General features: G+C 39.7%; 1 protein-coding gene across 1 annotated transcript; it reads left to right on the top strand.

Annotated features, from left to right (window-relative positions):
- Positions 1 to 440: 440 nt before the first annotated feature.
- Positions 441 to 15,035, top strand: LOC124280286 (prostaglandin reductase 1-like). The gene is made up of 9 exons (XM_046716181.1): positions 441 to 645; positions 2,101 to 2,146; positions 3,545 to 3,595; positions 4,390 to 4,560; positions 5,954 to 6,071; positions 6,372 to 6,527; positions 12,067 to 12,175; positions 14,408 to 14,526; positions 14,710 to 15,035. The coding sequence occupies exons 1-9, from the start codon at positions 537 to 539 to the stop codon at positions 14,818 to 14,820; spliced, it is 990 nt and encodes a 329-aa protein (XP_046572137.1). The 5' UTR covers positions 441 to 536; the 3' UTR covers positions 14,821 to 15,035.
- The last annotated feature ends 109 nt before the right edge of the window (positions 15,036 to 15,144 follow it).

The raw sequence follows: 15,144 nt of genomic DNA, 5'->3' as shown, positions 1-15,144 counted from the left end.
TGCAGTGATCACTGACATTCAAGCTTTTACAAAAATATTTAATTTACAAATGTTATTAATGGTATATATATATATATACGATTTTTATGACGTGCACTTTTTACGGCCAAAGTGAAATAATTCCTTATGAAAGAATCGGAAGTGAGAAGCTTGGATCATGAACATTGTGGGTTTAAGGGCACCACAGACGTTCAGGAACAGTTACTTATTTTTTCTGTGATAAAAACAGTTCGACGCATACGGACATGATCAGTCATGAACGTGAATTTTCATAACACGATGCGCAAATAGGCGTTTTTGTCTATGACTCGAGAGATCGATTCACGTTTGAGCATTAACAGAAACATAATCATATTCATATTTTACTTTCTCGTCGTGTTTTGAAAGAGACTTAAAAAATGGCGATATCTTATTTTCTTAGCGGTCTGCAAAAGTAACGGAGGCGTGGCTTCGAAATTGTCGGCCCACAACTGGTCAACACCGTGCACCACGTGTTTTGGATCTGTCAACAGGCCTAAATATTGCAAACTGTGAAAATGGTGCAAGCAAGAAAATGGGTTTATGCCCACGAATTTGAAGATCAGCCGCAAACATCAAACCTGCAACTTGTGACGGAAACCATTCCTGACACATTACAAGATGGAGGTATTGACCGTTTCCTCTGTTTGTGAGCGTGTGTGTGTGTTGACCTGCTTGTGATATAATATGACCTGATATATATAAGATGTCTAATATATGGTGATAATTTGTAATGTGATCTGATGTGTTGATGTGAACTGATGGTTGATGTGACGTGACGTGACATACTGGTTAGTCAATATGCTGGATAGAATGACAATCAAACAAATCACTGTGCCTGACCACCCATCCATGCATTTATATAGTTGCCTCTTGTGGCAAGCATATAGGTTGACCCAAATCTCCCCCAGACCATCACGTACCGGTCTGTGTCTGCGTACCTGACAAGCATACCTTCATGACACACATTTATACCATCAAGATACAACAGTTATCATGCTGTCAGCTCAAGTGACAGACAAGTTATCATGACGAACGCACAAGGCTACCCCACCGCATCAAGTCGGTGTGACTTGACACAGTTACTCACATGTCAGCCTGACTTTAACAGATAGTGAAACACATTGACAGAGTGACACAGGAGTTGTCATGACATTGACATAGTGACACACACGTTTTCTTGCCATTGACAGAGTGACACGGATCGAAATTGTCCTGACATTGACGGGTTCAGTGTTCGATATGGTGATACAAGTCATGACATCAACACAGTGACACACAAGTTATGAGTACAGGATAGTGACACATTACTTATCATGACATTGAGATATAGTGACACAATATTTGTCATGACATCGAGATAGTGACACACTAGTTATCAGGACATCGAGATAGTGACACATTAGTTATCATGACATTGAGATAGTGACACATTAGTTATCATGACATTGAGATAGTGACACATTAGTTATCAGGACATCGAGATAGTGACACATTAGTTATCATGACATTGAGATAGTGACACATTAGTTATCATGACATCGAGATAGTGACACATTAGTTATCATGACATCAAGATAGTGACACATTAGTTATCATGACATCAAGATAGTGACACATTAGTTATCATGACATCAAGATAGTGACACATTAGTTATCATGACATCAAGGTAGTGACACATTAGTTATCATGACATCAAGGTTGACATCATGACATCAAGGTAGTTATCATCATGACATCAAGGTAGTGACACATTAGTTATCATGACATCAAGATAGGTAGTTATCATGACACATTAGTTATCATGACATCAAGGTAGTGACACATTAATTATCATGACATCAAGGTAGTGACACATTAGTTATCATAACATCGAGATAGATAGTGACACTTTAGTCATGATTGACTCATCAGGACATTGAGATAGTGACACATTAGTTATAAGGACATCGAGATAATGACACATTAGTTATAAGGACATCGAGATAGATAGTGACACATCTTATGATATTAAAACGTACACAAACGTAACTAAAACATTGACGTAATGTCTCTAATATCCTTACCCGTCTGTGTTACAGAGGTCCTGTGTGAGGCAGTCTTCCTATCCGTGGATCCCTACATGAGGTAGCTATATCCTCACACACCACTACAATTATATTCTCCAATTCTATTTAAGTGTTCACATGTGAATGTTATGTCTGGTTTTCAAATGATCCTTGACTTCTATTGTCCATTGTCATACACCAAATGATCTTTGGCACTTTTGATATCAGGCCTCAAGCAAGGTTAGGATTAATGAAAAGTATTTCATTAGAAAAATAGCAGTCCTCTTTGACATCCAAATGTTAAGAGCATGCACAGCTTCCAGACATGTTTTTTGTCGTCTAAACCTGGCCTTCACAGGAGATATTGCTGGTGTGAAATCAAGAGAGATATTGTAACAATGAACATGTGTGAAATCAAGAGATATCGCTACAGGGAATTGCATCACAATGCATTGCAGACAAATGTGATGTCATTGTTTTCAATGATGTCACAATCTGTTGACTTCAGTAACTGCTCTGCCACAAAAGCTAGACCTCAGTACCAGTTTTACACTCAAAACACTAAATATTACTGTTTCAATGAGAAATATTTTGAAGAATGATCTAAGCCATAAATTAAATCACCCTCCTGCCAAATATAGTACAGATAAGATAAGATAAATTACGCAAATATTTATGTGAAAACTCAATTCCTATTAAGTCTATAGCATACAAGTACGCTTGAATTTTTATAAATACTCAATAAATTTGATCTTACAAGATTACACACAAAAATGTCAAATCTTAGCTTGCGTACTGGTGGATAGATGAAATAACTGGGGTATATTGAGAGGTTCTATTTCAGCACATGGACTTGGCAAGTTGCAGTCTTTATTTATCGTTTCTCATATTACAGATCAAATATATACAACAAACACGTAAACCAACATTTAAACTTTCCTATATTTTAATATTAATGGAAAATGGCAAAATACCCAATTGAGTTTGAGTGAGATGGGTACAATTTATTTGGTTACTCAAAGAAAAATTAGGATACCCAGTTGAAATGAACACAAGCGAATACATAACTCAATGACCCAAAAAGGTATCTGTAGCTCTGTAGCGTGTGGATGAGGTTATCTTATACCAAGTCTCTTTGGACCCGTGAAGACCCGGGCTAGAATAGGTTTTCAGCAACCCATGCTTGCCATAAAAGGCGACTATGCTTGTCGTAAGAGGCTACTAATGGGATCGTGTGGTCAGGCTCGCTGACCTTGTTGACACATGTCATCGGTTCCCAATTACGCAGATCGATGCTCATGCTGTTGATCACTGGATTGTCTGGTCCAGACTCGATTAATTACAGACCGCTGCCATATAGCTGGAATATTGCTGAGTGTGGCGTAAAACTAAACTCACTCACTCACCAAGTCTCTTTGATCACATCAAACTTCTCATTTCCTTGGAAGCTTGACCAAGACTGCACTATGTGTTCTAGGCTGTTCAAGGTGGCTGTGGGAGACGTGATGCAGTGTGAGCAAGTGGCAAGGTAGGTGGACACCACTGGTTGATCCAAGGGGGGTTCAGGGGGTTTGAGCCCTCCCCCTTGAAAATTCCTGGATCCGCCTATGAACACTGATCTGTGGAACTGACATATTTGTATTATAACTCAGCACTCAGCAATATTCTAGTTATATGTCAGTGGTCTGTGAATAATCCAGTCTGGACCAGACAATCCAGTGATCAACATCATGAGCATCCATCTACGCAATTAGGATACAACGAAATGTATCAACCAAGTCAGCCTGACCTGTTCATTGTGATGTGATGGATGGTTAAGGAAACTTGGGTATCATTGATAACAGGACTAGTGAAAAGAAGAGACTATTTAAAACCCCAAATCCCTCAGAACTTAGGAAAAAATGAACCTTGAAAGGAATATAAAGTTTGAACCAACAAAAAATTTCTTCTCAATTTGCCAGCAAAGGGTACTGAGTTCAAAATTCTTCATGAATCAAAATTTCCTACCAAAGTGCAACAATTATTTACCGGTCAATCCCTTGTATTTTGTTATCTGTGGCATAAAATATTAAATTCAACACTTCCTACCCAAGTGCAACAATTATTTACCTGTCATATCAGCCCAAGCCATTGTTTCACAACCTGTGTCAGTTTTCTTTATAGTACATGATTGGAAATGCACGTGTCTTTTATGCTGATCTATTTTACTGTTTTTAAGTTTTAAACTTAGAATTTCATGTATAAAACTTGTGACAACTTGCTTGTCTTCTGCTTTAATTAATAATAATCTGGTGTACTGATACTTGTGATGTTTTTTTCTAGAGTGACCGCCAGTAAGAGTGACAGTTTCCCAGTAGGGACGATGGTTCTGGCCAGACTTGGCTGGCGCTGGCCACACACCATCGTTGTGTCCGATACATCCATCCTGGAACAGTTACCTCCCCTTGGAGAACTCCCAGCATCCCTTGCTCTTGGAACTGTTGGCATGCCAGGGTAATATCTGTGTGACGATGCCATTTATTGAAGGGTTGATGTGCCTAGGATTAATGTAGAACTACTCAAAGTCTGATGTGTGGTAGTGGCTTATCTGGACTTGCTCAAAGTCTGATGTGTGGTAGTGGTTTATCTGGACTTGCTCAAAGTCTGATGAGTGGTAGTAGGTTATCTGGACTTGCTCAAAGTCTGATGTGTAGTAGTGGTTTATCTGGACCTGCTCAAAGTCTGATGAGTGGTAGTGGCTTATCTGGACTTGCTCAAAGTCTGATGTGTAGTAGTGGTTTATCTGGACCTGCTCAAAGTCTGATGTGTGGTAGTGGCTTATCTGGACTTGCTCAAAGTCTGATGTGTGGTAGTGGCTTATCTGGACTTGCTCAAAGTCTGATGTGTGGTAGTGGCTTATCTGGACTTGCTCAAAGTCTGATGTGTGGTAGTGGTTTATCTGGACTTGCTCAAAGTCTGATGTGTAGTAGTGGTTTATCTGGACCTGCTCAAAGTCTGATGAGTGGTAGTGGCTTATCTGGACTTGCTCAAAGTCTGATGTGTAGTAGTGGTTTATCTGGACCTGCTCAAAGTCTGATGAGTGGTAGTAGGTTATCTGGACTTGCTCAAAGTCTGATGTGTGGTAGTAGGTTATCTGGACTTGCTCAAAGTCTGATGTGTGGTAGTGGCTTATCTGGACTTGCTCAAAGTCTGATGTGTAGTAGTGGTTTATCTGGACCTGCTCAAAGTCTGATGTGTAGTAGTGGTTTATCTGGACTTGCTCAAAGGCCGAAATTGGGCAGGGGTTTATCTGACCTGCTCAAAGTCTGATGTGTAGTAGTGGCTTATCTGGACTTGCTCAAAGGCCAATATTGGGCAGGGGTTTATCTGAAACTGCTCAAAGGCTGATATTTGTCACTTGTTTATCTGGACCTGCTCAAAGGCCGATATTGGGCAGGGGGTATCTGGACCTGCTCAAAGTCTGATGTGTGGTAGTGGCTTATCTGGACTTGCTCAAAGGCTAATATTGGGCAGGGGTTATCTCCATCTGCTCAAAGGCAGATATTTGTCACTTGTTTATCTGGACCTGCCCAAAGGCCGATATTGGGCAGAGTTTTGTTTGCACTTGATAGTGGGTTATCTGCAACAAGATAGAAGTCAACAATCATAGTGTTGTTCAACTTATATGGACAACAGAGTGATTTAAAATCTGTTACTTCTTTATCATTCAATGTGAAGTAAATTCTTGTGCATTACAATGAGCAGCATTGTGTTGCCTCCTTGAGATATTTGATACATGCAGACCCTTATGATGATACCTGACAATATGAAATATATATTTTATATTTATATTGTATATATTTCTATATTATGAGTCACACTCACTCACTGCCTGATGTGTTCCTAGCATGACGGCCTACTTTGGGGTGGAGGAAATCTTGAAGCCAGTGCAGGGAGAGACTGTCCTTGTGAACGCTGCTGCAGGTGCTGTTGGCAGCGTTGTCGGGCAGATGGCAAAGATAAAGGTACCGTTCTTGTGCAGAGGACAAGTTTGAACCACTTTAATGTTAACATGGTTAAAGCAATTGTGGCAACGTGTGGTAGAAATCCTGAGGGATTCGTGGAGTTCATTGACATCAGCACCCTGCTTCAGCTTCTTCATTTCATTGGCTACTGTGATCATGGCACCACGATCACATGGCTTTAGGGTAGTTGATAAGCATGTAACACATCATTTCTTACAGTGTTAAGATGATCGTAACTCTCACACTTCAACATAGGCAAGTCACAACTTTTCAAGTAAAATAGCACCATCTGAATTGTAGGGCTGCAAAGTGATTGGCTATGCTGGAACCAAGGAGAAATGTGATTGGCTGAAAAGTGAACTCGGGTTTGATGCAGTGTTCAACTACAAGGAAACCAAACTGGAGGACAGCATCAAGGATGCGGCTCCTGAAGGCGTGGACTGCTACTTCGACAACGTGAGTAGGGGAGCGTCTGCAGCATCAGGCTTTGATGTCATATAATTTACCGCAGATTGACTGTGATGATTAATGATTATCAGGTTCGTGGTCAAGGCCATTAGTCTTGTTCAGGGACACATGAAACGTTTACATTCCCTAATGCTACACAAAGCCAAGGGAGATAACTCTGGTGTATTGGAGCACTGACTTCAATCTGTCTTTCCTCTCTTACCCAGTACTGTCAGTTCAGTCAAAGTTTGGAAGCTAAAGCACTGTGTACAGATACACATGATAAACGTCCCAAAACCCAGTTATATGACCACCATCTCCACAATAACCCAGTGTCAGCGTTCAAAATTAACGTTGTTCCATAGGCCTTAAGCCGACTGAAAACCACTCGGACCCACACTTTTGTTTTCTGCAGGTCCTTATGTCCGACAGTTTTTTCATTCCCAGTAAAGAGTTAAAACTCTTTAACTCAGTTTGTTAGTTGTCACATTTTTTGTTAGCTGGGAATTACTTATATATACTGTACCTAAAATATCGGGCCTGCATATTCTGATCAGGACCAACAACTTTTTATGGTTCTGGGTCCTTAGGGCCTGCAACTTTTCAGGGATAAGGGCAAACACTGCCCAGTGTATCCTTTTTAAGTTGTGTAACTATTCCTTTCCATGTGTTATGAGAGTGTGTTTTTTGTAATTTGTAATAACATTGGTTAGGTGATAATAATTATGAGTCACAATGTTTAAAGTTTTGAGTGTTGGTTGTGGGTCACATTTCGAGTCATATATGTTCAGTGGCAACAGTATTTTAGCGGCACGCCTTTATGATAGGGCTCCGGAGTAGGGCTCTCACGAGTCCAAAATTTGGGACTCGAGTACTCGAGGTGTCAGACTCGACTCGGACCCGAGTACCCGACAATTTGGATGCTTATCTGAAGCCAACATTCAAGCATACACGTAGCTGTTCCAACTTCCAATCTACGAATAATGCAACATGTATATGTGAATCCAAACGTTCCTGAATAAAGCAATTGATATTCAATGTCAAAGGAAGTATCTATTACCTTTTTATTTGCAAACAGAATGTGAAGGCAACGTAAGTGTCACTGTGACCAGTTCTACGCGATCAATTATGTGATTAATATTCATGAGCTGGGCCGGTGATACCTTATTTATTTAAACATATTTCTATTCATGAAGATGAATTGGGATTGGTGAACAAGCATTACTGCTTATATTAACACCGCTCCCATGCAACATATAATACAACATGAAAATGGAGGATTTGACGTCATCAATACTGACCATTGCATAAATATAATATTTTTAGAATGTATAAATATATACAGATTACATGAAATACAACTATTCTCTAAGTAGTCATAAGTTAGAGAGTTACAGTTGTGTGTGTCTCACAAGCCATTGTAGAACTATAAATCAATCATGAGAAGGTTGTTGAGTAAATTTAATTATTTTCCTGAGAAAATTTAAAGCGTTGTGTCTTGGTTATATAATCGTGGACGGATTCAACTATTTTCTGGTTTACACAGGGAGTAAGTTCTTTGTTTCCCTTAAGAATGGTATCCAGGTTATAACCGGTAGTGTAAAAATACATATTAAGTCTTATCCGAGTATAGTTACGGCAAGTGAGGAAATAGTGTAGGGCGTTTTCACTCTGATGTCCACAAGAACAACAAGGGCTGTCTATTAAATGTCTGTTATACTTATCGGCGTTTAGGTCGCTACATCCGAGCCTGAGGCGGCAGTGAACGATTTGGCAAAAACGAGTGCCATAATTAAGGTCAAGGTAAATCTTATTTCCAGTTTTTGTAATTAGGTTTTTAAATTCTGTGAGATTACATGACGCTTTGGAATTTGGTAGGGCATTCCATAAATTTATTGTGGCAGGTAAAAAGGATTTAGCATAAGAGGCAGTGCGACTGTAAATTCTTTGTATTTCAGAGTTATTCCTCAAGCTGTAGTTTGTAGTTCCCGAGACGGAGTTTGGGATCAGGTCACAAAGATATTTTGGCAATTGGTTGTTGTACATCTTATAGAAAAAAGTTAACTTCTGGCAATTCCTTCTATCTTGCATGGACTGAGATTTGGTTTCATTATAGAGTTTGTTATGACTTGTGCTTAACGGCACCACATATAGTTCTCAGAGCATCAAGATGTAAATTTTCTAATGTACGATTGCTCAGAAGTACAGTTATCCCAAATATGTGAACAATAGTCAAATATTGGCAAGATATAGGATTTATACATAATATCCAACGCTTTTGCGTGATAATCGGTATTTAAAACTCCTCAGACAACTGATCATAGGGGCTTAACTTTACGCACAATATCATTAGTGTGATCATTCCACGTACAATCGCTTTGGAGTGTTAATCCTAAATGTTTATGACTTTTGAATTCTTTTATGATTGTTCCGTCCATGAATAGGTTCGGTTTTAGAGACGGTTTCGTTTTACGTGAGAACTGAGTAGTTTCGGTTTTATTGGGATGAAATGTAACCTGCCACTTACGGGCCCATTGTGAAATTCTATCTAGATCTTTGTTAAGACAGGTAGCAGCAACTGATGGATCGTCTATGATAACATATAATGAAGTGTCATCCGCAAAGAGACGAATGTTACTGTCAACATCACATACAATATCGTTAATGTATATAACAAAAAGAAGTGGTCCAAAGACAGAGCCCTGAGGTACTCCAGCTAGTACAGTTTTCTTGTCAGATTTAGAGCCGTTAATTGCGACCCGTTGTACTCTATTTTCTAAATAACTTTCAAACCATTGTAATAGTTCGCCTTGGATACCATACGTTTTCAGTTTATAAATAATTCCTCTATGCCAGACCTTATCAAAGGCTTTACTTATGTCGCAGAAGACTGCTCTAACCTCTTTTCCTTCGTCAAGAGCTTTGGCTATAAAGTTGTACAAAAAGGTTAATTGATTTGTTGTGGAGTCTCCTGGCATGAATCCTGATTGTAAATTTGTCGTTAAGTCGTTATCTCTTAGGAAATTGAATACATATTTAAATACACTTTTCTCAAAGACTTTCGATAAACAAGATGTGAGTGCGACAGGGCGGTAGTTAGAACAGTCATGTACGCTATCTTTCTTGTGAATAGGTATTACCGATGCTTCTTTCCATGGACTGGGAAAAATTGGCTAAGGGACAAATTGAATAATTTAGTAAGTATGGATGTTAGACGTGATACCTTATTACGCCTGTAAATGCTGTAATATGATTGGATGTGTCTGGGAAAAGAAATCAATCAATCTACTTCTCTCTTCTTTTGGTTTTAAGTTTGACTGCGCTTTCAAGATTATCTAATATTAATATGTCGTTGCAGTTATGACATATTAGCAACTTTTAAACATTCACCTGGACGATAAGTCACATAATCAATTAACCTTAATCACGGTTAAAATGCGGCAAAACACGTTCCAAAGCTGGAAGATACATAGTTAAAGCATTCATTGATTGGTGCTGCATAAGATACTAGTATCTTGTAAAGATGGATCGACTATGGAACTTAAAGAATATGTTAAACAGGATTGATGTTTATTTGAGACTTCTTATAGTGAAAACGGTTTGGTTTCAAACTAAAGACTAACCATTTATTGAGTAACACTACGCTGTATTTCTTCTTCCGAAAACTGCTGAACGGAGATCACGTCAATGGTATTCATTGTGATTAAAAGTTTCACTATTAAAGATATAGGTCTCCAAGTGTGAATGTTATTTTGAATGTGTATGTATGTGTTGATTGTTGAATATGTAACACTGAAATACGCTGGATAAGAACGATTGAATATCTATGTAGAAAACAAGTTGTTCAAACATAGGTATAGTGGGCAGGGACAGTGAAACAGCCGTGCGTGGCTACGCTTATCCACGCGTCCGTAGTTAGGGCAACGGCAGGTACTGTTTTGGGTACTGATATTTTGTTCTCCTGGCAAACTTCATACGACTTTTATGAGGTAGTTGTGAATTGTCGCGCAGTACATGGGACCTGGTAATTTTGGTTCAATGGTTCACAGAAAGCCCTGAAACCCTCCCCTTTAACAAGACTTAATGGTCGCTTATCCTTAACGCCAAGATAAGCATTGCTTTTATGTAATACCTTCATACCATTTCCTGTCAACAGGCTTGCGACTTTTGCTATCAAACTTACCAAACTGCCACAGCGTTGCTTGTTGGGCTGGTTTTCTGTCTACAGTGCTTATTGTGGGTGCTTACAGGACAAATGCTCGCGTAACTAAGGGAAACGCCACAAAGACGGCATTTCGTATTTTGGCCACTAAATCAAGATAAAAATGCGTCCAGACATTGGATTTTTTCTCACGATCATCCATATCTTGATTGCATGAGATGTTTAGAGGTATCTCCCCTGCGAGTCCTCGAGTCCTGCTTTACCCGACTCGGCCCCGAGTACCCGAGTATTCGTGAGAGCCCTACTCTGGAGTTACCTCCCTTGACCGGATGTTTATGTGTTGACATCGTCATGTCGTATGTTCAACACGTTTCGAGAAAGATCTAATTGGTTAATGATACAGCCATGCTTTGCTGGAAGGTTTGAGAATCTGTGTCAGTATATATATAGGCTGGCTGTTGTGTGGTGTGACACGCAAGGACTGACACATGGAATAACACGGGACTTTCGATATCACTGGAGTTGCCCATCGTTGTTTGCTTTCGCCCTTCGCCACATCTCCATTGTCTGACCCTGACACTTCGTGCCTGACTGCTCTAATTTGTAAACAAGCTCCATTTAGATTATCTGATATGTGACCCATTACTTTAGATTTGTGACTCAATTGCATTGTATTAGAAATCTGTATTGTGATTCATTGCAGCTTGCTCATTGTTTGCTCAATATATTATTGAATATTTTAGACTTGTCTGTGTTATATTTTGCTGGTTCAAAGGGGATTCTTCAACCTTTTGTCACGGCAATTTATTAACCGTAACACCATGTCAATATATACAGGCATGACACATCACACAATAAACTCTACAGCAGTGGATCCTGAAACAGGCGCCATTCTTGTTGTCTTGTAAATTGGCTATATCCCTGGTGTGAGGTTATTTGACTTTTTTACATGCTTGGGGTGGCACATGAACAGATATTGATAAGAAGATACCCTAAGCAGGAATAGAATTACAACTTGAAGAATGGTTTCTCACTAAGAAAAATAGCCAATAGAGAGAACTTTGTTTATGGAAACATAAATACCAAAATGGTTGTTTTGTTAGCCAATCAAATGCCACAGAATTACTCGAAATTTGTTTGTTTACATGATGCATGTTTGGTTGTACCGATTAAGGTTTTGTAACCAGCCAATTATACTATTAAACTGAAATTTGATGACAGACACTTTAGTATTATGTTTGTATGTTGGCAGGTAAAACATTTGTGTTGCAAATTTTGGTGGGTATTTGTTTGTGGTAAACACTTCTAAAATGATGACTTCATGCAAAAAATGGGGTAACTGTTAGACTTGGGGAGAGAGGTTAATGTCAGATGTGATTGTTGCAGGTTGGGGGTGAGTTTTCCAGCACTGTGTTGTTCAACATGAAACAGGGAGGTCGTATTGCAGTGTGTGGTCAGATTGACCAGTACAGGTACGACGGCAAACAGCAGACAGGTGAGTTGAGAGGTGCCATGCAAATTGCAAATAATGTTTTACTTTTGTAAGAATTAGAGCGATTTAATAATTTCAGCCAGTAACATGAAAAGAATTGGTGGGATTGTTTTCAAAACTGAAAAACAGTTTCTCTGTCCAAAGGGAAAGTGTAGTGCAAAGCTGGGTTCCAACATTGTTACTTTTGAAGAGAGGCGGCAATTTGAACTTTATAAAAATACTAGGGAACTTTTGTTCAGCCAATAACTTTGAATGTATTGTTTCCTAATTTTGGGATCACCCTCCATATCTATAGGAGAGGTGCAGTGCAAAGTTGTATTTTTAAATATTTTGAACTAGTCGCGACTTATCACAAATTACACCTCTAAAACTCCCGCATCAAATTTGTTCAACCAATAACTTTAAAATCATTAAATGGATCGTTTTCAGATTTGAGTAATGGCTTATTTGTTTATAGGAAAGGTACATATCTTGTATTTTTGTCAAGAATAATCATTATTCAATTTTGTTCAGCTGAAATTGGGAGTCACTGTCGTGGTTTTAGTGAGCCTTGCTCATGGTTTTTTATTGGCTAGAGATTACAATTTTCTGAGTCCAATCCAGGATTTGAAACCACACTTTCAGAGTCAGGCACACAAAATCAGTGGTATAACCCACGGATAAAAACTGAATGATACCATTATGGTGTATATAGATGTATAGTGATACTCATCATAGCATTTCTATAATCATCTTAACAATCTGTAAATGCCCTGAATGGCTTTGATGAGAGCAAGTGGAGCTGCTCAACCAACGTAAACAACAGATGACTACGCAAGTTGAAATACTTCTTTTCATGTTTTAGCAGATATTCTTGATGAAAGTAATCATTCTATGTCAAAAGTTTATCTAGATGTTAAGACGCGTCAAAATTGAAACAGATAAAAAGCATAATATCTTGAATGGACTGTGTAAGTTGTGATGAATAATATGGCGGCTGCCTGGCAGACGTACTAAGGAACACTGGGTAGGGAGAGTGTCGGTGTGCCCCAACAGCCGAGGTAGATGTTCATGCAGTTGACCATTACACTACCCGACACAAATTTCATTCTGGATGTGCTGTGGTGTAGCTGTTGCTGTTCACTGTTGCTGTACACTGTTGCTGTTCACTGTTGCTGTTCACTGTTGCTGTACACTGTTGCTGTTCACTGTTGCTGTTCACTGTTGCTGTTCTCTGTTGCTGTTCACTGTTGCTGTTCTCTGTTGCTGTTCACTGTTGCTGTACACTGTTGCTGTTCACTGTTGCTGTACACTGTTGCTGTTCACTGTTGCTGTTCACTGTTGCTGTACACTGTTGCTGTTCTCTGTTGCTGTTGAATGGACTGTGTAAGTTGTGATGAATAATATGGCGGCTGCCTGGCAGACGTACTAAGGAACACTGGGTAGGGAGAGTGTCGGTGTGCCCCAACAGCCGAGGTAGATGCTCATGCAGTTGACCATTACAGTACCTGACACAAATTTCATTCTGGATGTGCTGTGGTGTAGCTGTTGCTGTTCACTGTTGCTGTTCTCTGTTGCTGTTCACTGTTGCTGTACACTGTTGCTGTTCTCTGTTGCTGTTCACTGTTGCTGTACACTGTTGCTGTTCACTGTTGCTGTACACTGTTGCTGTTCACTGTTGCTGTACACTGTTGCTGTTCACTGTTGCTGTACACTGTTGCTGTTCACTGTTGCTGTTCACTGTTGCTGTTCACTGTTGCTGTACACTGTTGCTGTTCACTGTTGCTGTTCTGTTGCTGTTCACTGTTGCTGTTCTCTGTTGCTGTTCACTGTTGCTGTTCACTGTTGCTGTTCACTGTTGCTGTTCACTGTTGCTGTTCACTGTTGCTGTTCACTGTTGCTGTTCACTGTTGCTGTTCTCTGTTGCTGTTCACTGTTGCTGTACACTGTTGCTGTTCCTGTTACTGTTCACTGTTGCTGTTCACTGTTGCTGTACACTGTTGCTGTACACTGTTGCTGTTCACTGTTGCTGTTCACTGTTGCTGTTCACTGTTGCTGTACACTGTTGCTGTACACTGTTGCTGTTCACTGTTGCTGTTCACTGTTGCTGTTCACTGTTGCTGTTCACTGTTGCTGTACACTGTTGCTGTTCACTGTTGCTGTACACTGTTGCTGTTCACTGTTGCTGTACACTGTTGCTGTACACTGTTGCTGTTCACTGTTGCTGTTCACTGTTGCTGTACACTGTTGCTGCAGGTCCCCTGGTGTATGGGCAGATGCTGGTCAAGCAACTCACTATGAAGGGGTTCATGTGTCGCCATTACTTCCAACACTGGCCGGAAGCCAAGATACAGGTCATTGATTGGATAAAACAGGTAATTAACAAATAACCAGGTTTGTCCTGATGAGGTTCCATCACTTCCAACACTGGCAGGAAGCCAAGTTACAGCTCATGCTCAACTGTAAGAGTGTTTTGTTCGTCATGAAATGAATGCTTGCTTTAAGAGTCTGTCTAGGGAATGTAACATTCTCCGTGTGATTTTTGGTTTTGTTTTCAGGGCAAGATAAAGTATCGTGAAACAATCACCGAAGGCTTCGAGAATATGGCTGAAGCTTTTGTGGGACTCTTCCGTGGAGCTAACACTGGCAAAGCAATTGTGAAAGTGTGAGACTGTGAGAAGAGAGAGAGGATTCCTTGAAAGAACAAATAATGTGAGACATACGCTCCATCAAGAAGCTGCCTGTGACTGTGACATGAGATAATCCGAGTGCAAGATATAGTCTGCTGAACATGTTTTGTTCTTGTGAAGATTGAATGTTGAATAAAAGAAACTTGTTACATTACTCATTAACTGAGTAAGCACGTTACATGCATTTCTCTTAAGAGTGAGACTTTCTTTGAAATATGCCTCTGTTCACCTGGCAATGAATGGGTACCCAGTAGGATGAGTGAGTGAGTTTAGTTTTAGAAATATTTGTTGCAATACGATGTC

The sequence above is a fragment of the Haliotis rubra genome, unplaced genomic scaffold, assembly GCF_003918875.1.
Source record: "Haliotis rubra isolate DU_JTF1 unplaced genomic scaffold, ASM391887v1 Scf264, whole genome shotgun sequence".
NCBI lineage: Eukaryota > Metazoa > Mollusca > Gastropoda > Lepetellida > Haliotidae > Haliotis > Haliotis rubra.
The sequence above is the reverse complement of the archived record's forward strand: the minus strand, read 5'-3'. Positions and strand labels throughout refer to the sequence as shown.